Source organism: Archocentrus centrarchus, chromosome 3, assembly GCF_007364275.1.
Source record: "Archocentrus centrarchus isolate MPI-CPG fArcCen1 chromosome 3, fArcCen1, whole genome shotgun sequence".
Classification (NCBI taxonomy): Eukaryota; Metazoa; Chordata; class Actinopteri; order Cichliformes; family Cichlidae; genus Archocentrus; species Archocentrus centrarchus.
The window spans coordinates 28,918,331-28,946,222 of NC_044348.1; the positions used below are offsets into that span (position 1 = coordinate 28,918,331).

The 27,892-nt window shown below is 40.6% G+C and overlaps 1 protein-coding gene across 1 annotated transcript in view; it reads left to right on the top strand.

Annotated features, from left to right (window-relative positions):
• Window positions 1–15,044: 15,044 nt before the first annotated feature.
• Window positions 15,045–27,892, top strand: part of tox3 (TOX high mobility group box family member 3) — a 37,996-nt gene continuing 25,148 nt past the window's right edge. The window contains 1 exon segment of the mRNA XM_030757686.1: window positions 15,045–15,836. Within this exon segment, the coding sequence (XP_030613546.1) occupies window positions 15,735–15,836 (102 nt within the window). The 5' untranslated portion in view covers window positions 15,045–15,734.

Genomic DNA, 27,892 nt, shown 5'->3' on the forward strand with positions numbered 1-27,892 from the left:
CCTTCCTGACTGAAGAATTATACAGTATTATTACTTATATAATTATCAAAATATTTACATTAGCTGATAATGACAAGCATTTTATACATTTTTTAGAACCGTTCCTTTAGTAAAAGTAGCCAAAAAACACTATGAAAACACTTCGCGACACATAAACTGTATTACTGGCAAACTGTACATAAATAACAAAAGTAAAAGTACTTTTTTCTACAATAGTGTTATATGGAGCATTATTAGTGCTGCAGATATTTGAGGTTGAGCTCAGTTTAAATACTTATATTGTGTTTAATCTGACTTATAAGTCAGAATCCCTCCTGGTGGGCGTTGGACTCCACCAGGGCTGCCCTATTTTATGGACAGAATTTCTAGGCAGAGCCAAGTGGTGGAAGGCTTCCACTTTGGTGGCCTCAGAATCTCATCTCTGCTTTTTGCAGATGATGTGGTCCTGTTGGCTTCATCAGGTGGTGGCCTCCAGCTCGCATTGGAGTGGTTCACAGCTGAGTGTGAAGTGGCGGGGATGAGAATTAGCACTCCACTCCGGGTCATGGACGAATTGCTGCCCCAAATGGAGGAGTTTAAGTATCTTGGGGTCTTGTTCATGAGTGAGGTGCTCAGAGTAGAATCACTACTCCTCTACATCAAAAGGAGCCAGATGAGATGGTTCGGGCATCTGACCAGGATGCCTTCTGGGCGCCCCCTGCGTGAGGTGTTCGGGGCATTTCCTACCCTGCTGGGATAATAAGCTGCATGGAGGGTTTCACCCCAAATCCAGCACCCTGAGACTGTACGCTAAGCAAAAGGAAGGAGGCCGAGGATTAGTGAGTGTCAGAACCACTATCCTTGATGAAACAACAAAGAAGAAAGATGGCCACAACTGATCATGTGCTTAGTGAATACCTCAGGCAGCAGAAACTTGGGAACTGGAACCATCATGGAAGGACAGGTCCCTGCACGGCATGTACTACCGACAGATAGAAGAAGTGGCTAGATGTCCCAAGGCCAAAATGGAATACGCCCCAAGGGTAGTCGAGAATGACCGAGCTAAAATCCTGTGGGACTTCCAGATACAGACAGACAAACTGGTATGGATAACCAACCGGGCCAATCGGACAATCCTCTGCATGTCCTCTTTTACTGCATCCATGAATCTTCTCTGTGGTCTTCCCCTTTTCCTCCTGCCTGGCAGCTTCATTAAACACTATTAACCCTGTAAAGCCTGAAACATGAAATAACTGCCAGAAAATTCTAATTTTCTACACTGATGATCTAGAGGTCTCAAAAACTCCCCAAAATTCATGTATCAAATCCGATACACTTGGCGTTACAGGGTTAAGAAAATAATAAATCCAAGTAGTCATCATGTATAAGTTGGTTGTGGGTAAACAGCTGCTCTGCCCTAAAATAAAGCAAACAGCTGAAAATCATTGGTAATTGTAAAAGCATGCTTTGCACAGTCATTGTATACATTAATGTAAAGTATTTTATTAATACAGTTTTAAATATTGATTAAAACAATGTATACATAAAGCATACTCTTGGGATAAGTTGACCCATAGAACAGACTTGAGCTAACTGAACTACTTGGTATACTGAAGTCAGATCTCATCTCTCTTTATGAAAAGCCGACCAGTTCTCCATGTTCATGTTGTAATGATTATCATTAAGAAAAGACTCTGTCCTGAGGGCAACAGAAGGATAAAGACTTAAGACCTAAAAGCTATTCTCTACAAAAAAGGCATGTTCTCTGACCTAATAAACAGGATTATCACCGCTGTAACATCATTGATTAAGTTTTATCGTCTTCTTCTCTTCTGGCCTCACAGCCTTTAAGGATTTTTAATAAAATGTGAATGGTAACTGAAGAGCATAATTATTATCATATTTTATATGGGACATGCCATTCAGAACAGTAATGAAAGTTGTGATTTGCTGTGAGGTTTGGAGTGTGTTATCCCCTCATGCTTTCAGTGTGGGGCTCCAGGCCAATGTCTGTCTCTGAGAGGGTGTCAGACTTAAATTTGCCAGTGATGAGTGTGTGAGTGTGTTTTTTTTTAAAGTCTTAGTGGAGTGGCTGCTCAGTAACACTTTACAGAAATGGCTGCGCAGTCTTTCAGCCATTTTACTCTTCTAATGACATGCATCATGTTTGTCTGAGAAGATAACACTTTGTGCTCAGAATTCAATCAAATGTTTGTTCTGCCTCAGTTCTGTCACACTAAAGAACAAAAACATGCTATTTAAACTTACTTGATTGATTAGCAGTAGCAATGGAATTTGTGGATTCAGATTTCTAAAGTATAGACCTACAAGTAAAAGAAGCAAACACTGTAATTTTTTAATCCAGCACTGTCATTCTTTGGATTATGCATAATTAAACGCATACCTATTTTCAGTTGAGGGGTTGTGCATCTTCTAAAACTTTGTAGAAATTTAGGAGGACAGCTCAGGTTGAGTGGTTTGAAGACAAAGAGAGGCACGGTTGATATGGTCTGGTCATGTACAGAGGAGGGACATAATGGGCAAAGGATGCTGAGCATGGAGCGGTTAGGCAGGAGGAAAAGAGGAAGACCACAGAAAAGATTCAGTGACGTAGCGAAGGAGAACATGCAGTGTACTGGTGTGACAGAAGACGATGTTAGGGATAGGATAAGATGGAGTTTGCAGTGGCACACTGATGCTAAAATGTATTTAACCAACAAATTTGTCTCAGGAGCAACAACTAGCCCAGTGTGCTTGGTTTCACGATAGGTTCATTCTTCACTGATTGTACCTACTTCAAACATAATTTTAACTGGTTTCATTGTTAAATTGTAACTCTTCTCTAAACTCTAACACTTTAATGTCAAAGAACAAACTAATTTGTAGTTGAACTAAACAGTTCAACTATAGTACACCTGACTGTCCACACCACCTAATCCTTCAACTAACAGTGACACTCAGCTGACACTTCAAGTGCTTTCAGAGATTCACTCACAATTCCACTGTGTTGATCGCGCACTGACAGATTTTCTCAATTTTTTTTCACATTTTCTGGATTTCAGTCTTAAGAGTTGGAACTTTGAATCTTCAGCTCCTTTCAGCACTCAGTTTAACTGACCATTCAACTTCACTCCACTTACTGTGAAATAATACCTCAACTTCAGTAAATGCTTACACTTACACTGAAATTTCAACTTCTTTCAGCACTCACTGTTATTCTTTTAAAATTTTGCAATTTGAATTGCTTTATTTTGCTGTTTTTTCTGTGAGTTTCTGCCCATCAATTAAACACCATTTTCAGCTGTAGTGTGTATATTATGGTGCTAGTAATAGCTCTGAGTATGACAGGTACCTGAGCCTGACAAAAGTGAGATATTGTGACGCTTACACAAAAACAGACTCCAGTGGAGCATCAATGACAAACATCAGACAGCAGTGATTTGTGAAGATGTCACTCACTGACAGAATCAAACACTTAATATGAAGGGGGTTTTGCAATAAATAAAGATTATTAGGTTAATTCATTATTTTGCATTTATTACTCTTTTGTATCTCCGTATAATTACTCTGCACTGCTTTAATTGAATCTGAGCAGGAGCCAGCAGAAGATAATTTGTTTTCACGTTACCAAATGGTTCCAGTGTTGCCAGGCTGAGAGGAAATCGCATATAGTAGAAAAGCATAATTCATCTGGCTGAGACACTGATACTCAACCATCAGAAAGGAAATTAATTCCACTGCCTGGCTGCACAGCCAAACAACATTAAAAACAGGAATAAATAACAACAGCAACCAGGCTGAATTGGGAATGTGCAGCTTGCTTATCTGATATGTGGTGTGTGGGAGACTGCGTGGGTTTTTCCCTATGTGTCTGTATGTGCATGAGTGAATGAGATTTGATTGGTGGGCGTATCAGTGTGTGTTGTATGTGAAGGCATTGCTTCGTTATGCATGCAAGAGCTACTATCAAACAAGAACATGACGAAAAAATGGTTTGCATATGCATCAATGTGTCCATAATTACAAAGTAGATTTCCTGGCGACTATCATGGATTGTTGACCATCTCTAAGCAAGCATTGGAGAGTGTTCAAATGAGGATTATCTCATCCAGTGCAGCACAGCAGAGTTTAGCACTGTATGTCATTGATTAAGCTTGCATATAGTACATGCCAACACACATCCCACTTGCACAGGGTTTTCCTCTGTTTCATAATAGCTCCTTAAATGCATCCTATCTAGGAAAGAGAAATGTGCATTTTATCTGAATATGTAAAGAAATGCAGTATAATATTTAATAGAAAGTGAGAAAAAAGGTACTTTATGTTATATACTAGTGAATATAGTGAAAGCATTACTGCTTTCACTATTTTCTTAATTAGCGTATGATGTGCAGGTATAATTATTAATAATGTGGCACAGCAAGCTGCAGAGCTTAACAGACGTCATGTTGTGTATTCTATTTTACACCCATGAGCAATTGAATGCAATTGAAAACACACTGAAAGAAGATGCACACAACAAGAAGTTGAGTCTGCTCATTTGAACCTACACAAAGAAATGTGACAATGATGAAGTAGAATGTGTTCACTTAGAATCCAGAGACAAATGACACTCTCCAAAGCAGAGATTTAATGGGAAATAAAGCTAACATGACATTTGCAGACAAACAGAATAACAACAAAATGTGCCCTATGTGTTCACATTGAAGATTCATTTTTGTCTTGATTCTGCAGACTTCTTCCTTCTATGAAGAGCTGACTGTGACAGGTGAATGACTTTTTATGTGCTTACTGCACAACCAGGGTTGTAGTGAGCAGTAAATCCCTAAAGTTTACTTTTCGCCCTCTCTTTAAATGCTATGATGGTGTTGTGTTAGAAATTCTTACATGTTTCTTCTCCTTCAAAGAAATGTCCATGCTCTAGTATGAAAATCACGGGGGTAATCAATAACATTGATAATGGCTATATTCCATTCAGGTGGGCATGTTACAAGGTATTGCTGTTGTGAATGTTGACATGACTTACTGTGAAATCTTAATGTAGCCCAACTATCCTATTAGTTATATATGCCTGCAGTGAAAATGGTATGCTAGATGAAGATTTTGAGCAGATGGCCGATATTCGCAAAAGTATCTCATGTCTTTTCCATTTTAGCAACATCTTCACGAACCACAAAAATATATATATTTTTTTAAACTGCACCCAAGTTTTTGTGCAGGGTTTTGCTTTCTATTTTTCACTTTTCTTTTTACACAAACTTTTCAGCTGTTTCACTAGTAACCAGTGTATTTTTTCTTGTTTTGACACATACATTACAGCTGTCTATAAACCCAATCACACAGTCCTACAGTAGGAGGGTTTCTATGGATTCCTCGGGTACACACATTGCCCCGAGTGCTGTGAGTTTCTACACAAAAATAATGTTTTTGATTTTGCTGGCTGGAAATAACAGTTTCTCGCGCAATCCTAAAAGTAACACTTGCACAATCTTGTCTTGTTTCTTACTTAAAAAGTGAGAAGTGTGTGTTGGTAGAATAGTTCACAGACTGCAAGCACACAGTAAGCATTTAGAGTAGAGTAAAACAACAAAGTGGTGAAGTGCACAAGGTGGTGTAAAGTGGCCAGGGATACATACAGTAAGTGCAATTTGATGCTTCTGCAGACAACACTGTGTGGTATAGATTGAAGAATTTTCATCCATAGCAGCAGATACAAACTACCTAGCTGAATCATTACTGCAATAATCAACTTCAATAAAAAGACCCCTTTCCTCTTCTCTGTGATGTTGTTAAGCATATATTACATTATTCTTCGTGTTTGAAGGAAAAAAGGAATGACATTGCCCACTTTAATCCCATTGAAAGAGGTTGAATTGTAGTGTGTGATAAATAGGTTCAGCTCCTTTTTGGTTTATTAATCCTAAATCAGACCAGTGATTTTGGTTTTTTTCTTTTTCTTTTTTATTAATTTGTGAATACAGTGGACATAATGAGTTCTAAGTTGTGTGTTGATTCATGTGCAGATTAATTCATTATGTCAGTCAGTACAGCTAACCAAAGTTTTATAGGAAAGTAGAACCAACAAAAAAAACAAGAAACAGTTTCTTAAAAACTTGGAAAATCACTATCACTATTCAAGACTTTTTTTTTCTACTGCATATTTATTAATAAATATCTGGGAAGAAAATTTGGAGACATAGTTTCAGGACCAGTTTCTAGCCTGATATGTTATGGTGGACACCTAGAAGTAATAGGTGAGCGACTTGGATGGGGCGAAGAGTTTAGAACAGCCAACTAAATTTAGCTCGGAAATTAAGGAAATTTGTGTTTAGTTGATTATTTCTTTGTTGTAACAATGCTTCTTGGCAATAAATCTTATACTGTTGGAAATCATGTTTATTTTCCCTTAAATGATGCCACATTTGTGATGAAAATGCATTTGGGGGGTTGAGCAGCAGAGTTGAGGATGTGGGGTGCACCCACAACAAACTTGCTAAATCTTCCCTGCCAATACCAAACAACTAAGAAATAATCGACCAAATACAAATGTCCTTGCCTTTTGTGCTAACTATAGTAAACTTTAGGTTGCAGGTTTAAGGCCCTGTTTAGATGCTGGCTTCTCTCTCTGGGAATACTATTTTTGTGCATGGCAAAAAATAAGCATAATAAACAGTCTGACGAAAGGTGCGCTGGGAATGCCTGGCAGAGGCTCCCGGTCCATGAGATCTTCAACTCCCCCTGGCAGATCTTTGACAGCATTCTGAGGAAGGTTAAGGACATTGAGTCAGACCGTATTCCACACCCTCATTTTTTAGGCTGCTGCACTGGGCTGTGGCTGCAAGGTATGTGATGCCTGTTGTGTTGGTAATCTCCGAACAAGATGGTGGACACCCGAGGAGAAGGGATCCATCAAGCTGAAGAAGGAGTCCTATCGGGCTTGGTTAGCATATGGGACTTTGGAGGCAACTGATGGATACTAGCAGGCCATGTGGTGGCTGAAGCAAAAACTCGGGTGTGGGAGGAGTTCAGCGAGGCCATGGATAAATATTTTTAGCCTGCCTCAAAGTGATTTTGCTGAACTGTCAGGTGACTCAGGAGGGGAAAGCGGTGCTCTACTCAGACGATGTATAGTGTGGGTGGGGCGATGCTGAACCAAGGATATAGTGGATGGAATACTTCGAGAACCTCCTTAATCCCACTGACTGGTTGTGTGGAGATCTGAAGCCAGTGCCTCTGGATTGGCAGACTGGGGTGGTGGTTCCCATCTTTTTGGTGCTTCACATTGAAAAGAGGTGGTTTGGGTATCTGACTAGAATACGTCCTGAATGCCTCCTGGGTGAGGTGTTCTAGGCATGTCCTACAAAGAGGAAGCTCCAGGGCCGACCCAGGGAAAACCCAGGACTAAATGCCTCAGTGATCCCCCGGACAAGGTGGAGGAGGTGGCTGGGGAGAGGGAGGTCTGGATTTCTCTGTTAAGGCTGCTGCCCCTGCAACCCAGTCATGGATAGTGGAAGCAGATGGATGGATGGATACTTTGTTCCACATCATATGTAGCAGCTGGAGGACAACCTTGTGAGCTTTTTTTTGTGTCTGCCTTTTTACAAATAGTGCAATAAACAACACCTTTAAAGTACTTAAAATAAAAGGAAGATTAAAATAAGTCGAATTAATATTCACTGAAACAAAACATAATGTCTTCACTAAATTATTCACTCTTTAGTTCACATGTAAAGCATCTGAAGCATCTCTTCAGAGAAAAATTCTAATTAGACAAGGAGCCTATTAGGCTGCTCATTCAAAGAATACAACAATATTCATAATAATTCAACACACTATGCACATCTAATTGAAAAGTTAATGCATGCAGACAATGTTGCTCTCTCTCCTAGTGTCCTGCAGCAAATCAGAAATGCAAATAAGGAAACATATTTAACAGAAGAACTTTTTCTCCCACCAAAGCATGCCAGTGAAGATCTACGCTACGTTAAACATGTTAGCCTAACCAAGGGATAGTGGGAGAGAGAACATCACAGCATATCGTACCACCACAAAGCTGCTACAACTGGTAAACCAGAACTACACAGAAATTTAGAAGTTCAGAGAACAAAAATAACACGAACGACATTATTGACTCATCAGTGTTTACAAGCAGCGAGACTGTGTGTGTGTATTCTTTGTTTGTTGCCTTGCTGTGAGTTCATAGTTGAACATCTCTTCAGGCTTTTCAAACCTCTGTGTCTGTAACTTGAACCACATTAAAACAGTGTGCAGTGGAAGACTTTGGAAGAGGCCTTTAGGCTTCCCACCCAATAAGAAGTTAGAAATGGTACACCTGTTTTCTTTATTATTATTTATTTATTTTCCACTAACTGAACATATATTCTGGAATATTGCTCTGGTATTTCTGCCAGTTCCTTCCTGGAATTGTCAGATATACCAGAGGCAAAAAACACCATAGATAGAGCAGTCACTTGAGACTGTAAGACCAGACTGACAACCTGTGCACTGCCTGGACTGATCACAATTCAATTCAATTCAATTTTATTTATATAGCGCCAAATCACAACAAACTGTCGCCTCAAGGCGCTTTGTATTGTGGGTAAAGACCCTACAATAATACAGAGAAAACCCAAGACAAGAAAGCCTATGACTCAGTGCCTCACACATGGGTTCTGGAATGCCTAGAACTATAAAAGAGCAACAGAACCATTCAGTGGGGATGTGGAGACCAACACTAGAGGCTAAATTCAAGCCAACTGCACAAGTTACCATCAAGTGAGATGCTCTGTCCCCACTGTTGTTCTGCATAGGCCTAAACCCCCTCAGCCAGATCATTAACAAGACTGGCTACGGATACCAACTATGAATGCCACAAACATCAGCCACCTCCTCTACATGGATGGCATCAAGCTGTGTACTAAGAATGAATGAGAAATTGATTCACTGATCCACACTACTAGGATCTACAGCACTGGCATTGGAATGTCATTTGGACTGGAGAAGTGTAGTTGGATGGTAACAAAGAGAGGGAAAGTAGTCAGAACTGAGGGGATTGTACTACCAGAGGGCAGCATTTCAGACACTGAGGATAGCTACAAGTACCTTGGAATCCCACAGGCAAATGGGAACCATGAAGACGCCACTAGGATAGCTACAACTGTCAAGTACCTGCAGAGAGTAAGGCAAGTCCTGAAGAGTCAGCTGAATAGGAAGAAAAAGAGCTGAGCAATCAACACCTACCAAGTCATCACCTGTTGGGATAATAAGCTGGCCAAAGGAGGTGATAGAAGCCAATGGCATCAAGACAAGAAAGCTCCTTACCATGCATGGAGGGTTTCACCCCATATCCAGCACCCTGAGACTGTATACTAAGCAGAAGGAAGGAGGCAGAGGACTAGGTGTGCAGAGATGCTCATTGACTTCCTGATGAACAGGAAGCAGCACGTGAGGCTGGGGAAGAATGTCTCGGACTCCCGGACCATCAGCACTGGCACTCCTCAGGGCTGTGTCCTCTCTCCTCTGCTCTTCTCCCTGTATACCAACTGCTGCACCTCTGACCACCAGTCTGTCAAGCTTATTAAGTTTGCAGACGACATGACTCTCATCGGACTCATCTCAGACGGGGACGAGTCGGCCTACAGGATGGAGGTCAAACGTCTGGTGTCCTGGTGCAGCCACAATAACCTGGTACTGAACGCCCAGAAGACAGTGGAGATTATAGTGGACTTTAGGAAGCACACAGCCCCTCTACCCTCCATCATCCTGACTGACACCCCCATCACCACAGTGGACTCTTTTCGCTTCCTGGGAACTACCATCACCCAGGACCTCAAGTGGGAGCCCACCATCACCTCTGTCGTCAAAAAGGCCCAGCAGAGGATGTACTTCCTGCGGCAGTTAAAGAAATTCAACTTGCCAGCAAGGACCATGGTGCAGTTCTATACTGCCATCATTGAGTCCATCCTTACCTCCTCCATCACTGTGTGGTACGCTGGAGCCACCACTAGGGACAAACAGAGACTACAGCGCGTTGTGCACTCTGCTGAGAAGGTGATTGGCTGTAACCTCCCATCTCTCCAGGACCTGTACACCTCCAGGACACTGGGGCGTGCAGGTCGGATCACAGCCGACCACTCTCACCCTGGGCACAGACTTTTTGACCCTCTCCCCTCAGGCAGGAGGCTACGGTCCATACGGACCAGAACCTCCCGCCATAAGAACAGTTTCTTCCCCTCTGCTGTTGGACTCATGAACAATTACCCTAAGACTGTTACCACCACCCTCCACAAACGCTGATGACCCTATGTCTATGCACCTGTCTGATTGCACTGATGTACATATTAGTGGAATATAGTTTACATTCTTTTATCTTTTAATTAGTCTCTGCACTGTATATTTTGTAATTTTGTAATATTGTGTTATAGTTATAGCTCTAATATCTCTGTATATTTGCAATTTGTATACTTGTATATTGTCTTATAGTTTTTATACTTATTTGTTTTTTTCTGTAAGCACGAAGTACCGCAGCAATTTCCTAATGCTGTGAACCTGTTCACCCATATGGCAATAAAAACCTTCTGATTCTGATTCTGATTCTGAGACAATCCAGCACATAACAGCAGGGTGCAAGATGCTAGCAGGCAGGGCATATGTGGAACGCCATAAACAAGTGGCTGGCATAGACTTGCCCTTAGTGGGGTCAGGTTAATTGTTGATTCTAAATTGCCCATAGGTGTGAATGTGAGTGAGAATGGTTGTCCTCCTCTGTGTTAGCCCTGTACCCTGCCTCTCACCCTATAGCACCTGGGACAGGCTGCAGTTAGAGTTACAAGAACTAAAAGGCCAGCCAGAGATTTACAGTTTTGTAACAATTTAGTTAAAGTCCCAGCTGCATTTAGGAGGAAACAGAACTATAATAAGTTTAAAAAAGAGAGCGAGACAGAGACAGAGAGAAATAAAATGGTGACAAAAATGTTTTATTTTACTGAAGTCTGTTAGTGGTACTATAAAAAAGTGGAAGCAATTGGGAACAACAACAATTAAGTTAGAAAGTGTTAGGCCATGTAAAACCACAGAGTGGGGTCAGCAGATGCTGAGGGGCATAGTGTCCCGAGGTTGCCAACTTTTTGCAGAGTCAATCGCCACCGACCTCCAAACTTCATGTGGCCTTCAGATTAGCTCAAGAATGTTGTGTAGAGACCTTCATGGAATGGATTTTCATGGCCTTACATCACCAAGCACAATGCAAATCATCAGATGCAGCAGTGTAAAGCACACTGACACTGGACTCCACCTGGCAATCCAATGATTGCCAGATGGAGCAGTCTTGGTTTGGCAGTTGCCAGAAGAATGGTACTTGTCTGATTGCAAGTGTAAAGTTTGGTGGAAGAAGGATTATGTTGTGGTGGTGTTTTTCAGGAATTTGGGGCTGGACAAAGCTGGGCTGACAGACAGCACAGAGGCACTAATCATGGCAGCACAGGAACAAGCTCTAAGCACAAGATCAATAGAAGCTGGGGTCTTCCACTCCAGGCAAAACACCAGGTGCAGACTGTACAGAAATGCCCCTCAGATAATCCAGCACATAATAGCAGGGCATATATGGAACATCATAATCAAGTGACTGGCATAGTATGCAGGAACATCTGTGCCGAGTATAACCTGGAAGTCCCGAGGTCAAAATGGGATACGCCCCCAAGGGAGGTCGAGAATGACAGAGCTAAGATCCTGTGGGACTTCCAGATACAGAGAGACAAGCTTGTGATGGCCAACCAGCCGGACATCATGGTGGTGGACAAACAGAGGAAGAAAGCCACAGTGATAGACATTGCAATACCAAGCGATGGCAACATCAAGGAGAAAGAACACGAAGCTCAATAATACCAAGGGCTGAGAGACGAGCTAGAGAGGATATGGAAGATGAAGGTAAAAGTCATCCCTGTGGTAACTGGAACACTCGAGGCAGTGACCCTCAATCTGGGAGAGTGGCTCCAGCAAATTCAAATAATGACATCTGAGATTTCTGTCCAGAGGAGTGCAGTCCTAGGAACAGGTAAGATACTACACAGTACCAAGATCAAGGCAGCATGGACGTAAGTTAGCCAGCTAACAGAGTTGCAGAAAGACGTGATGAAGAAAGGGGTGCCTAAGAAGTACAAGAGGCTGTCCATACCTGAGTCCTTAGAAATTGATGTTCTCCACTGAACCCTCCAAAGTGTACTCTCAGTGGCAGGGCAACAATATGAGAACAGCACCCCCATCAAGCCTGGAGACGGCGTAATACTGGGAGAAGGATGCATCACACAACATCAAGGTTCAGTGGCTAGTGCAGGGGTGGCCAACTCCAGGCCTCGAGAGCCGGTGTCCTGCAGGTTTTAGATGTGTCCCTGATCCAACACACCTGAATCAAATGGCTGAATTACCGCCTCAGTATGCAGTCAAGTTCTCCAGAGTCCTGCTAATGACTTCTCTATGTGATTCAGGTGTGTTGGATCAGGGACACATCTAAAACCCGCAGGACACCAGCTCTCAAGGCCTGGAGTTGGCCACCCCTGGGCTAGTGGATCTAAGAGCAGACAACAGCAACCTCCCTGGACAAGCTCTAGTGACATCACAGTGGCAGACATCCAATAAAAGAGTCTCACATATGAAGAGCTGGACCACACCAGGTCCTGATATGATTCACACCTACTGGCTAAAGAAGCTAGCTGCACTCCTGCCTGGCAGCACAAATGAACCAGCTGCTAAAAGCTACGACACGCCCAGAAAGGCTGACTGAAGGCCGGAGAGTCCTGATACCCAAGGATCCCCAGAAGGGACCAGTCCCATCCAACTACGGGCCAATAACCTGCCTCAGTACAACATGAAAACTCCTGTCAGGCATCATAGCAGCTAAGATGAGCAGGCACATGGCAAAATGCATGAGCAGGGCCCAGCAAGGAATTGGCAGAAATACCAGGGGAGCAAAACACCAGCTACTGGTAGATAGAGCAGTCACTGGAGACTGTGAGACTAGACTAGGTAGAGGACCCGAGCTTGGAGGACAAAGACCGGTCTGGCATTTTTATATATATATATATATATATATATATATATATATATATATATATATATGTATAGTAACTGTGTGGGTGGGCTAGTCCACACCAGAGGGGTATAATGTGAAGAAAGTTCAATACAGCCAGGATTACCTCTGTTAGCTGGGTTAACAAAAAAAAAACCAAACAAAACAGTCAGAGACACTAGCAGGCAGGGCCAGTCGGAGATGGGTTTTTTTGACACGGATAATGGTTATCATGATGGTAGTTATCAACCTTCTCTGTTAAGCTGAGCTTTGTGCTTCAGGCTCTGCGCACACACACATAAAAAGGGGCATGCCATGCATAAAATGATCCCTATGAGTGCAGCCTACTTCAAGTTATCACACGTTATGTTGTCTGATGATTAATGGAAATGGTGATAAAATCTATAAAGAACATAAAAATATAACAGTAGAATGCAACACTGTTGTAAATAAGACACAGGTTTAATGCTGCAAAAAAATCATTGATCTTTGGATTTAGTGCACAGAGCAGAAAAATAATCATTTTAATTCAAGTTAATTATTTTAATGCAGAGTAAGCTCTTGGTGCTGCTGTTTATTTCCAATGTGACAACTGCACATTAGAGCTCAGAAATGTTACACTGGATACATAGTAGCTGTAATTCCAGCAGTGTAAAACAGACTTACTGCAGATTACCATCAAATATAAAAACATTTATACATTTTCTGGATCACCAACTGAATACATGCAAATTCCAGTGACAATATGATGCACAGTTTGCACTGCTTGATTTGTAATGTTGGTAAGTAGTATAAATTAACAACTTGCACATTTAAAACACATTCCCCCAGCAGAGCATCTATACTGCACTTAAAATGTGCTGTAAATAAAAGGATTAGTGAAAACGTGGCACTTCCAGACAATTCTAAACCAAAACTCCCAACCAGCTTACATGTTCAGCATGATACCGCAGTGATTTAGCCAGGAAAAAAGAGGGTCACGTTTGTAACAGAAAACTCTGATTTTAAGGTCAACATAGCCCACTAACCCATTAATCTAGCTTCATAATGCACCCCTCTATTCATAGCAAGAGCTGGCGGAGCACAGTTTCCTGATAGTTTGGAATAAACCTTTGGTTATCTTTTCTTTTTGAGTTTGTTCACATCATATTATTAACCAGTTTTAAGGTCTAAAGTAAAGCTAGCCGAGTTCATACATGGTGTCAAACCCGTGTGTGATTGATGCAGATAAGCATCTGTCACCCTTTAATTGTTATGGTTTTTTTCCAGGTTAAACTGTTTCTGGCAATGAATACTTAAACCCTTGTCAGATGTTTTGGATCCACAGAACTTTCTACTATTGCTACAGTATTCCACCAGACAAAAGTATAGATTTTTTAATTAGATTTCTTTTTCATCTCTTTCAACAAGTTTCCCCCCAACCATTCAGCAGTGGATTAATATAATTTCTAATTGCATAAAATTAATATTACATTAAAAATGTGACTTGCAGATCACAAACACTAAATTCTGAAAACGTTTTGAAGGCTTTATAAGTAACAAAATGTCATAGACAGAAACCTGTCTAAAACATACATAAGCATCAAATAAGGTAGCAGTGTGAGAAAAAAAAATTAACATGGACAGCAAAAACTGTACAGTGAAAAATGAAAAAATACGCAGAAGGAAAACAGATGGGAGAAAACCTGCAGCAGCTATTCTACCTGTTGGCAGTGGTAATGCAGATGAAAACAGAGTAAGGTGTAAAGATATATATGTGGATATAACCTGCCACTCAGTATAACTGTGATCGTTTAAAAGGACATAAAAATATATGTTAAAATAAAATACACACAGACATGGAAAAAAAAAAACGAGCCTTAATAGTGATTAATTATCATATGACAACATGTCACATGGACTTAAATGCAGTGTTTGCATGGGCGTGGCTTAGTGTGTTTGGGGAGTGGCTGGCTTGTTCACACGTTTTGCCTTGTTCATCACTACGACAGGCAGAGCCGAGGGCTGAACGGAGATACTCGGTGTAGTACATCACATTCACTAATTGCACCATCTGTGGAGTGTTGTTCAGCTTGTTGTACAAACGCTGTATTTAGCAGATGGGTTCGCGCGGCCAGCTAACTGCTTCTTCCTCAAACTGCTTCACCAACTAGTTTTGCAAGTTGGAGAAATAAACTTTTGCGACGCGCGGCGGAGGACACGGGCGCGTTTTTTTTTTTTGAGCGCTATTCAGACGCGCGGACTTTACTTCGTGTTATTTAGCACCACTTTAACAGAGTTTTCATTTTCCTCCCCCCCCCTGCGTCTGAAGGAGGAAAAAGGAGGTGGACCCACGCTCACTCGCCGGTCTCGTGGCTTCTTTGTATACAGCAGCAGCTGTGTGTAAATGCATGGGCACACAGCGTCTGCTGCTCTTTGAGGGACAGCTTCCTAGGCTCAGTCCAACCTTCATGTGGACTTCCACAGAAATGAAGCTACTGAACAAGGTGTAAAGGAGGAATATCAAAACTTTACCTGTTTCCCTCCCTCTCCCCCTTTACCGTAGTATCTCGTTTACCCTAACAAAGCTTGGGTCAGTTTCGCCGCCTTTCTTGCTCCATCTCTCTGTGCGCTTGGATTGTAAACGGCAGAAACAAATTGAGCTCCGTGCAGAGCAGGCTACAGCTACAGCTGCGCGGCTCCCTCACACATCATGGATGTAAGATTTTATCCGACTGCCGGTGGAAATTCTATTCCAGGAGATCCACCAAACCTGGATTTTGCCCACTGTTTGGGATACTACAACTTCAATAAGGTGAGTAATCCCTCCCGTTTCGTGCTGTAGTTTTGTTTTCTGTTGTGCGACCACGTTGGTGCTGGAACCATGAGTGCACCGTTTTTACCTTTTTTACTATTGAAACTCTGCCCAACATGAAGTTTAATTAGAACCGCCTGCACTTACTTCCTCTTTCCTCGACTCATAGCTGTCTTTCCGCCTAATCAGTACTTTCCTCTTTTGCCGCAAACTTTGTTGCTGTTCACTAGGAAAGGAAATGGGAGCACAGGACAAGTGTAGCGGCACAGTGTTACTTTTTGTCCAGCTTGGACCAGCCTCGCCGCACTGCTAAACTCTCACCAGAGTGATGTGCTCCACAATCATGGACGCTGCTGGCTTTAGGGTTTCATGTTCCTTAACATCCTGTCAGCCTACATTACAGGTCAGATGTGATTTTAAAAAATAAGATACAGTGTAGACCGTCAAGTACCTGCTCTTCTTCACAGCCGTCCACCTCATACAGTTAAATAGAATGATAAAGAAATCGTTGCTTGTCTTTTGGTTAACTGCTGTGTATTTTTACCTTATTTTCTGTATGCAGCCACCTTCAGCTCATGCTGCTCACGGGATTTTCAGGCAGTGCTTAGAATGAACTCTAAGTATCACATTCCTTATTAACATTTAGAAAAACATGCACAAGCAGAAAGAGGAATAGACAGCTCACTATCTGTTCAGTATGAATGTGTTTATTATCAGCATTGCTTTGTTTTGTGCACTTATCTTACCCATGGCATCAGTTAAACTCTGGACTGTCATACTGTGCGCCACAGTTTTATCTGCCCACTGCCAGGTTGCATGGTGTATTTGCATTGTTTACATGTTGTTCTGTTCACTTCCTCATACTTGTATACAAGCAGCTCTGTGTCTGAGCTGTGAGTAAGAATATCCCTGAAGCTTAATAACTCTCCTAAGCAGAGCTTATGTAAAACAGAGTTGATGGTTTGTGATATTTTGTGAGTGATGTAATACTTGAAGTGTTAGGCCTGTGATCAATCAGCATCTTGACTCTCACCTATCGCAGCAAGAGAGAACAAGATTGTGGCAGTCAAAAATAACACAACTACTGCTAGTGTTTTTTTTTTTATGAAGTCTAAACAATGGTACTTCCTACACCCCCCACCCCTCCTCAGAAACACACATACACACACAGACACACTACCCCCTTCCCAAATTATTCAGCCCTGTAATGCAGCTCTGTTTGGAATCTGATGCTGCTTAAAACAGTTACCAGGTTTGTCTCAGTGTTTCATCAGCTCTTTGTCATTTGGCCAAGTTGTCATATATGCCCAATTTCATCATGTCTTCATCAGCCTCAAGAAACTTTAACCACATTGCTTTGAATTGGTGTAAGAGTTGAAGTGTGATTTTATTCTGCTCATAAAATCCCCGGGTCAAGTGAAATTTTCCATCTGTAACAGTAATTGGCCACAATGCAAAAAGAGGCATGGACTGAGAGAGAGAGAGAGAGAGGGTGGTGAGAAGGTGCTTATCCAGTATCTCCACCAGTTATGTTGGAGAGAGGAAAAGAGAGGGAGGGAGAGTACAAAGCATGCATTTCATGCTAATTACAATGCCTTTCCACTGTGAACAAATAGGCTCTTTTGCATGCATCTTTCAAATAAGCCTCCAATTTATTTGAATCAGCTCGCTGAAAGGTAGCACAATGCAGAGCGGTTAGTCATCTAAAAGATGTGGCATGCTTACAAGTCAAAGAGAGCTGAAGCATTACTTCTTTAATCTATTTATAAGCTGTCACAGCACCTTTTGCAAACAGCCAAACTTTCGCTAGATTCACAGTTTTGATTTGAAAACAGGCAATACCCACTCAAAAAGCTGGCGCAGGAAATGTTCAATTTTAATGACAAGAGAGACAGAAGGGCCCAGAGGCACTTTGAAACATCAGAGATTCTTTTAAATTTACAGAAAAATCCAAACGAGTGGCACAAACTTAATTAGGTGCTGCAGTCATGACTAATGAAACTGCTGGTTTTTTGGCACCGAGATGAATGTGCTGAAGAGAAACATGCCACAACTTCACACAGCTGAATAATTCTCATATAAAGTCTATTTTGTAAGAAAAAAATTCCCTTGTTGCAGTCTGGAAGAATTAAACAGGGTTTCTGTATTGAAACTGAAATTGTAAAGGCTTATTTCTGTGGATTTTAAACACTGACTACAGCGTGTGCAGGGTGAGTGACAGCGCTGTCACAGTGGGGTCCATTTCTCTTAAACTACCTTGACTTGAGGGTGAACACGGATCAGGTATGCTCAAGGGCAAAAACACCAAGGCTCCTACTTTTACTGATTGGTTGTTACTTCAGGTAGCGTTGTTTTCAATTTATCTGATAATGACTATTGGTTTTTCTGGCTCTTTGGCTTCTGCTGAGAACACCTGGTTGAAGTCAGTAAATTTTATAAAAGCTGCCTTTTTGAAGTTTGAAAAACTTTAAATCAATATATGAGCGCATATATGGATATATATGCATTTATGTCTTATTTGTCTAACTTATTATTTAAAGAAATTCCAGTGATGCAAGACAGTTTAAGGCTGCATGTTTCTCCGTCAGGCACAACATGAACCAAAGACAAAGAGCCGTTTGGATTTAACTGGTTTTGGTATTTGTAAAAGTCAAATGTGATCGACTTTAATGGTTTCATGAAAGAGCCCCTGTGTTATTCCCATATTTATGGCCATCTGGTCTTTTTTTTTTTTTCCTAAAGGTTTAATAATGTTTCAGATACAGTATCCATTTAGTGTGGGCTTTCATTACCTCCAGGCGCCAAGAAATCACCAACAGATGTTAATACAAACTCCTCACCTGCACTGGTGCTAACACAGGAGGTTTATTTGGAAAACGAATACCAGCTCCACTGAGACATTGTAATTCATTGCAGTTGAGAATTGCCCATACATTGGAGTGTTTTATTAGCAGTATTGCAGATAAACATGTTGCCAAAAGGCTCTATAGCATTTGTACATAACAAAAGCTGCAAACTGAAATCATCTTGCAGGACTTGTACTGTCTTAGTGTTGACATGCAGTGCTGTGAGGAAACATGCGGTTGTGCTTAGTGAAGCACTTTAAAGGGAAAGGACAAACTCTAATTAAATATCTTAGAATTTTTTGACTAAGAGCTTTTCTTTAATGATATTGTCAGCATTTTATCAATTTACATAGAATAATCCCATTGGCCGAACATACGTCAACAGTGTGTCTACAAAACCAAACTATGGACATTTGTCGTCTGCCTATTAACTTGGAAAGGTAACCAACTTTGCAGTGTAATCATTACTGACTGACTTCTTCATTAAGATGTGATTAATAGTGTGGTGGTTGCACCATTGGTCTACTGATATTTAGCTGCTCATGTTGTTTGCTGTTGTATTAAACCACAGACTTGTAACAGGCATCACCAAGTCAACCTGGAGTAAAAGCTTAAGGATTGCAGCCTCATGTGCAGCATAATAAGTAATTTCTGAGAAATTATCTTGATGACAAATCCTCTTTTGCCACACGTGCTCTGCTTTGTTGTTTTTCAACCAGATATTGATTAAAGGACGGAATAATTTGTTTACTGTCAGCTTTGTATTTTATCATCCACGAGCCATAATAGGACAGACTAACTGTGCTGTTATTCCCTGATTAGAACTTTTTTCAAGCCACAACATGATGCACTTATCAGAGGATTTTACTGAGCTGGTGAAATGGGCTGTAGGCCATGAACTACTTAGTTTATATGGGTTCTACCGACACATGCATATGTAAGGAAACCAAGAGCAACAAAGATTTTAAGGTCTGGGGGAAGTGAATTAATGTAGCTTCACATTTGCTAACCCCTGGGCAATAACCTCTTATTATGTCCAAACCATAGTGCGCCAGGCTTCTTTTGTCTCTGCTGTCACTTCAGCTTCAGCAGGAGGGAAGGGGTTAACACTCTTTACCAGGGGGGCCTTGTGCATCTCTCCAGTGTACACAGCTGGTGCCATTTCATCACACACATTCTAAACATATCCAAACACAACTTTAAATGTGTGTGTGTGTGTGTGTGCGGTAATGCAGTGCGTGTGTGTTTTGGGGAGGGGCAGGGAGGTTGTCTGCTTTGTCAAACTCAGCACTTGATGGATATGACTCCAAGGTGCATGTTAAATGTTTAAATGTTCAAGAAGTGAATAGCTGATGTGTTTTGCTGAGTCCTTTAATTGTAGCTTGTCAGGAGATGTAGTTCAGCAGATTTATTAAACACCTAATTTTCCCACTGAGACTAGAGTGTTATTTTTAGTTTGTCTACATGAAGACACACGCTGTACTTGGAGCTCCTGTCTCCAAAAAAATGACTGCTCCATTTGACAGACAGCACATATTTTGTCAATGCCCAGCTCTCCATTTTCTGCATGGTGTTTCTTCTGAACAACGTAATGATTGTTGCTTTGATCCTTCAAGGAATCAGCAGCTGTACGACGGTCTCAGGTTGTCCACTTTTGTTTATGAGGTGGATGTGACAAATCCTCAAGCTCTGAAATCTTCGAAAGACATAGACCATTACCCAGATCAGCACTCGTAAAGACCTTCTGTAATCTTGCCATCACTGCTCATAAATCCACTTCATTACATCTCCTCATGCATTACTCACTGTGGTTCATTTAGGCAGACCTCACACTATGAAGTTATTTCCCAACTGGTGGATTCACGACCCATAAGGCACCATTCTATAGACAAGAGCCATCTTGCTGTGCTGGTATAATCTCATGTCTAATGAAAAATAAGGGACCCACTTTAAAAGCAGTAAAATAATTCATGCTTATATGTTGAATGTTTCTGTGCCATAGGCTTTCCTTGTGCACATAGTTTTTCCTCAAGGATTAACTTCAGCATTGTTTGTCCTTGCCTAGCAAAGAAAAAAAATAATCTCCTTTTGAATATATGTAGCTACATAGCTGTTTCAAAAAACATCTTTCATTGGTATAAAGAGGACAGATACAAACATGTAAACAACGCGAGTACACCATCCTTCAAACCATCTTGTACCTTGGGAAAGATTATGGTGACATCCAGAGTTATGAAAGGTGATGGTTTAAGTGTTTATCTGAATATCTGCTCATTAACATTTGTTCTCATTTGGATTGCTTAACAAAAATTCTCCTGTAATTTTTAGATCATTTAGATCTTTACGTTCTAACTAGAAGTTGCACATGGAGCTTCTTATGATATGTATTTTCTCAAATATCTAATTAGTTAATGCATCATTAAAGTCCAAATGAAATGTGACTGTAATAATTTCACTGCTGACTTCATTAAAATATGTCAAAGTTGTGTGACAACACACTAGCATCAATAAATAGAATGAGTTTTGTGAGGAGATTAGGGGGGGGGGGACACAAAAACCGAGCCCCTTAAAAACATCCATAACTCAGAGATCCACCAAAAGACAGAACTCATCTAGAAGACAGCTGTTATCTTAGAGCTCCCTATAAAGGTGGAAAAGATGAAATTGTCCAGGTCAGCATGGGGACTAAAGGGGGCTGAGTTTAGTTTTAGGGTTTGATGGGCTTTAGATAAGACTGAGACTTTATTAAAGACACTTAGCTTACAGGAGTTTTCTTAAGTTGTATAAAGTTGTGAATATATATCACTGTCATGAAAAAATGAATGGCTGTGATGTTATGTCAAGGGTGTCTGTGTTTGTGTTATTGCAGAGATATTGCCTCAAGCTCAAAGTGGCACTCACCCACATCCCCATGTGATTGCACTTTGTACCTCAGGATTGCACTCTTAGTTTATGTAGCGCCACAAGATCATACTTTATATGCTCTATGATTCTGACCTCCTGTTAATTATTTTTGAAGTACAGGAAATCAAAGGCTGAAATGGTAAATGCTGTGATTGTTGGCAGGTGACCATCGAAGAGAAGGATTAACAAAAAGCTAACAGGCTGGGTTTTGTTGTTGGGCTAGCACTCACCAAAGTTGTATTTCCTTGCATATATCTGGGATTGTGTAGCTTCTCCAGCAATTATCACACTGTTTTGTTTTGTTTTTTTGTTTTTTTTTTAAAAAATGACACCAATTACTCTGATTGCCATGTACTGTAGAACTAAAGTTAGACAAAGAAAACTAGTGTAATGCACCTGTAAGTTAGTTATGTAAGGCCAAGGATATCATAAACCTCGACAAGTTATTTTATATTTCTGTGAATGCTGTGCCCGTTTTGTTCAAGACAGAGCCCCTTAAGAGAGCCTTTTCCACTATGATCAACTGTTTTAATCTGGTTTTGGCTCGCTACGTTTTTGACAGCCTCAACCTTGCTGACTTATTAAAAGAAGGGAGGAAAACTCCCTGTGCTCCAGAAAACTGCTTTTAACCGTGAATTAAGCAGTTTCAAAAGGACCAGTCAATCACTTCTGGTTGGCTGATTCAATAAGTGTTGTGTCCCTTTAGTGGTTAGCCTCGCTGTTAAGCCGCATTCATTTTTAAAGCTTTCCAGAGAGGCAGCCATTCCATGTTTCATAGATCTAATGTCCAATTCTCTTAATGGGCTCACAGACTGTATCAAAACATTCTGCTGTTTTCCTTTTAACTTGACTTGCTTGATTTAAGCCTTTGGCTCTTTGTAAGGCGCACAGGCCACTGATAGATGTCTTATACAGTTATGGGTAATAATTTCTAAGCAGTGCCAGTTGAATTAATTGCTTCTGTCTTTACATTTAGACTGATTTCCTTTAGCCTTTCCTACTTTTTGCATCTAAGTGACCTTTGAGTTAGATAAATGCAGAAAACTGAACTCAAAACTGAGATATTACTGAAATACATGAATGCATAATAAGCTTAGCTTTGGTTGCATGTAGTATTTTTTTATATGCTTCAGTTTGCTTTGACTGTTAAAACTAAACCAGCCTAGTCATAGAAACATTATTCATGATGCCAACCCTTGTTCGTATATCAGGTTCAGTGTGAATTTCTTTCTCATTATAGGACTATGGGCTGCAGGTGTGTAGTATTACTTGTTACACAGTGTGATTAATCCTCCCTTTTTCAGCTGCCCCCCCTCCTACATCACACATTCCCATAATGCAGCTTGTTACCAGGTTGCACTAAAAGGACTGACAATAGTAGCAGGTGTGCAAATATCCTTTAGACCCGTTGGACAAAGAGCTTAAATAATGTAGGTAAATAAAACTTTTATTTGAATGGCCAAATGGATGGCGTGTTTTCAAGCAAAACTGCATCAGAGTTCAAGGAAGACCAACTTGAAAGAGAACCAGTTTATCACACAGCAAAAGATGAAAGTACCTTTTTTTTTATTTGTATTTGAAGCTTATTGGTAAAATGTATAACCTTGGTTACTGTTTTGTCCCCTGTTTACACAGTGTCTCAAACGAAGTATGTGCCAGTTGGATGATGATCACTTCTATTCATATAGTAGCTATCATAGCAGCAGTATTGCAGTCTACAAACCTGCGTCACCCTGTGAACGAGAGCTTCAGTAGTTCCCCAGAATTAAATATCTGCCATCTCAACCTGCAACAGTTTGACTCGATCTTTATTTTTATAGATAGGAATTCTCTGACATGAGAACTGTGGGTTTTTCTGTTCCTGCTGTAATTGTTAAGTTGGAGTGAATCAAGATCTCGTTACATAGCAATGATTATCTTGTTCATTCCCTGAGGGGAATGAAACAGCTGTTCTTAAATGCTTGCCCTTTAATATCTCTTTCATACCTTGGTTTGTCAGAAATGTCTTTGTGTCCATTTTGTTTAACAAGACCACAGCAATTCAACAGTTACTTATATTTCTGTTCTGTTTTTCCATCGCACTCTTTATTTCTGTCACATCTTCAGTTTTAACCTTTTTTTTTTTTTCTCATTTCTCACCATGAAAAACTTGTTTGTGCAGACTGTGCAAACCTGACCTGAAGAATGAGACACAGCAGACTGAATATTTTCAATATTGATCTAAGATTCTAATCTCTTCCTAACCCTCAACCAGCAGCTTTTTTTTTTTTTTTAATGCTGCCATAAATCCATAAGGATGTTAATCTTTATTTGTCAGGAGTAGATCCTTTGGGGAAAACAAATTAAAGATATTCTGCATTGTAACGAAAACAAACTGTTGATTCTTGAGTCTGACATTATTCTTTTGGTTCTAATTGCCCGTCAGCTGTCCTCATTTGAATAAGATCAGCTCTCAACGTGCTACTGAAATAACACAGCTTTGAGAATTCTTCCAAGAGATTTCCTATTTGATAGAATGCAGTATTCATGCAGTATTCATGAATCCATCTAGTTTTTATTCAGTCTCATGAAGAAAAAAAGAAAAAAAAAAAAAAAAAAGGAACAATGGACACAGCCTCAGTAAACACTCCAACCACATAATAAAGATCCGTTCTCCAAAAACCTCAACTGCAGGATTGTGAATGGGGTCCATGAAATTCTTGAGCTGACTTCTGATATTTTTGGGAGGTAAAGTTGAGGCTTATTCACAGCATGTCCTTGTTTACTGTTATGTGCATGTGTGTTTCTGCTGGCTCGTGAGCTCTTGCATGTGGTCATAGTGTGGGATGGCAGAAGTAGAAACAAGATCAAGGTCTATGAGGCCTTTACATTGGCAGGGCTTCCTTCCCTGGACAGCCACTGACAGTTTTTTCAAATGACATTCCTTCCAAGGAAACTGATCTAGTTTCTAATCTGTGATGGTTCTGACTCACAGTGTAACTTTTCAAATACCTGCACAGCCTTGGATAGTTGAAAGTGTTGTTTGTTTATATATTAAATATTTTTGTTTTGTTTTTAATACGATCCAATATTATTTTTCTCTCCTGTTGATAAACAAGAAGAGAAACTGAATGATTACAATATTTCAAAGGCATTACAGGCATCTGATTAAAGTGTTAGGTTGGAGTTAGCCAAGGTTAACCGTCCATAATGAAACACTTTGAAAATAATGATACACTGCATGGTTTTTATGAAGGCTTGTGGCTGCTCAGCTCAGCAGTGGTGACCTTCAGCAGTTCCACGAGCTAATCGTGGCGATCCCGCAGCACCCCTGTAGTTTCGAGACTCCATTAGCTTCTGATATGCATCCAGGAGAGCAGAGCTCGCACAAGGTCTTCCTCTTAAACCATTCTCGTGACACTGAGGTGACTGGCCAACTTCACTTTCAAGTCACAGAGAGAGAAATTTGCCTTCAGTTCCCGCTTTGATTTACAAATGTGGCTGATAATATTTTATGGGCTTATTGTGTCGCTTTGTGCATTAATGCATAAAACCATGATGTCAAATTCTCTAATATCCCTAAGTCTGAGAGGTTTATTAAATATGTACACTTCTACTAAATTTTCTTGAGCTGCTGTTAATTGCCTATTTAACAGCCAGTAGATTCTGTTTGAATAGTGTTGCTGTTTAAATAGCATTCTGTCGTGTTCTGCAAATAAGTATTTTTGCTGATTTGTGCCATTTTCTGCTGTGTGGGTGTGGTGGGCAGACAGGGGCGCATGTAAATTGCTGCATTATTCTACTGGCATCCTTGACACTCGGGCATATTCCTAACAGCTTTAGTTGATTTACCAGTGAATTTCAATCAAACATGTATGAGCTTGTACCCAGCTTATAGTATGATACTCAGGTTACTCAGTCCTAACATAGCTGTTGACAGGTAATGGGACAGCTATGTGTTCATTCTTTGTATTGGAATTCACAAGAATACATTCCCAACAGGAACTAATTAACAAATAAGAATAATTGCCCGGTTCTTTTATTCACCACCACAGTCCCTCATAACAGGCAAGCTTCAAGCAGGAACAACAAAGTAGTACATAAATCAAAGTAGTTTCCTTTGCCAAGCCAGAACCCCCTGGGAGGTACCTTGGTGCTTAATTAAAATCCAGAAGGATCATGTTTTAAGTGTAGGTGAGCGAGCACTGAATAACAATGACAAACCATGCCCCCAGAGCATTAGTGGTGTGTTTTTGAAAAAGAATAACATCTTTCTATCCCCCCTGTACAAAATAAATGAGATTTAATGTGAAAGAAGAAAGCTGTTTTCAGTACATTTTGGCACAAAGATTTTTATAAATGTAGCCTTTTTTTGTCTCCAGAACCGGACAAAATCAGGATTGACATTATTAATGTCGTAATTATGCATACAGGATTAAAATGAAACGGCTCATTATTAGACATTATTTGATGTTCAGTCTTTCACTGCACTGTTTGTCATCTCTAATTTTGGTTTGCAAGTCCTCACATGTACACACCAGCTGCAGTATATAACCCTACATTTAGGAAATCGCCACTACAAAATCAGGATTGGCCCACAGAGATGTATTTCCAATGTACTGTTGGATGGTCACAGTGGCAGACCTTCAGGCTGTTGTTGTCCCCAATCTTTGAGGTTCCAGATCTGGTGTTTCTGCGCACTCTGCCCTTCAACCAGTGACACAGTGGGAAAATGATCAGATCCACACAATGTTGCGTGATATTTTAAACAGACAGCAATCAGAATATAAACTGTCCTACATACATGCTGTTTCTGCAGGCGTCATAACTCTGATGTGCACTGGCTCTTAAGAAAGGCTAAAAAAGGAAAAGAACATTTTTAAAAAGGGAATGTGTAGTTATCAGCAGAAGAAAAACTCTCCCAAGTCAAATCCGCTCAATTACAGAAACTCTGGAGAGCTATCCCCAAGCAGCCCTTCCATTGGCTAATCAGTCACAGCAAATTGTGGTGGTGAATATTTCAGACTCGACAGATTTGAATAAAGCCATCATGATTATTTCACTGTTGTACAGTACTCTTGAATAATTTTCACAGCCTTCAGCTGGGGCCAGCATAAACTGCATACCTCCTGATTTAAGAAAAAAAAAAAAAAAAAAATTAAAAAAGGGAAAAAGTCACGGGAGAAAAGCAGACACAAGGGCTGTCAGTCAATGTGGCAAGCTAATTGGGTCGATCTCTTTAGCAAAAGATGAATGAAGAGATTAACTCTCCCTATGTGTCCAGTGAATCTCTCCCTCTGGCTCCAGGTAAATTAGCCGATGACAAGTTGACAGTGGGAATTCTGTTCCCCACTCCTGCTTAAACCTTCAATCAGTATTTTACAGCATGGCGCCCCCTGTTGAATTCACTGATTTTTTTCATTACAGGCTTTGTTTATATATTCAGTAATTGGATTAGTGGAATTTATTTTCAGGGTTTGTTGCCTGAACGCACCCGAATGGTTGGAGAAACCCTTTAACATTAATGTGGGCATATAAAAGCTTTAGTTGTGAAATTATTCACAATCGGTTGCCCTACACCTCTGCAAGATATCAAACATACTGACGATCTCTGTGGACTATAGTGTTTAGATTTATACTGGCAGGGAATTGGAGAAGCAGGTCAAACAAACCTAATGAAGATAAATGAAGAGTGATGGGAGAACATGTGCACAGGAAGGTGTGAGTTCAGAGCAGACTGTCCTGCTCTCATTTATTTTAGTGGGGAAACTCAGCACGGTCCTAAAATAGAGGTCAAGGCTCAAATACAGAGAATGCCAGTGACGAACCCCCCCCCCCCCCCCCCCCCCCCTTTTTTTTTCCCCTGCTTGCATTGAAATTGGATAAAAGTGCTTTGCTGTCACAGCAGCAAATAAACAGACCTGTATAGGGAGGATTTACAGATACAATGCATATGATTATTTCAAACGGGGGGGGGGATTCTGATTTATTTGCCTTTGTTTCATGACTCCTTCTTATGCTTATTTTGTTTGTAATGTGCATGCAAGTATAACATTTGTGTGAATTTTCTCACGTGATACTATCATTAGTGAAATTCAGTGTGGGTGCAGTCGCTTTTGATTGGCCATGCACTGACAAGTATTAAACAGAAATGTTTTGCATGAGGCTTTTTTTTTTTTAACCTTTTTTAATCTGTAAATACTTGCCTAACTTCTCCTTCTCTCTAAAAGGAAAGAAAAAAAAATGCCTCTTCCACACACAGCAGACCTCCAGGTTTTTCACACCCCTTTGATCTCCAACCTGTCTTTTTACACAGAGGAAAGGAAT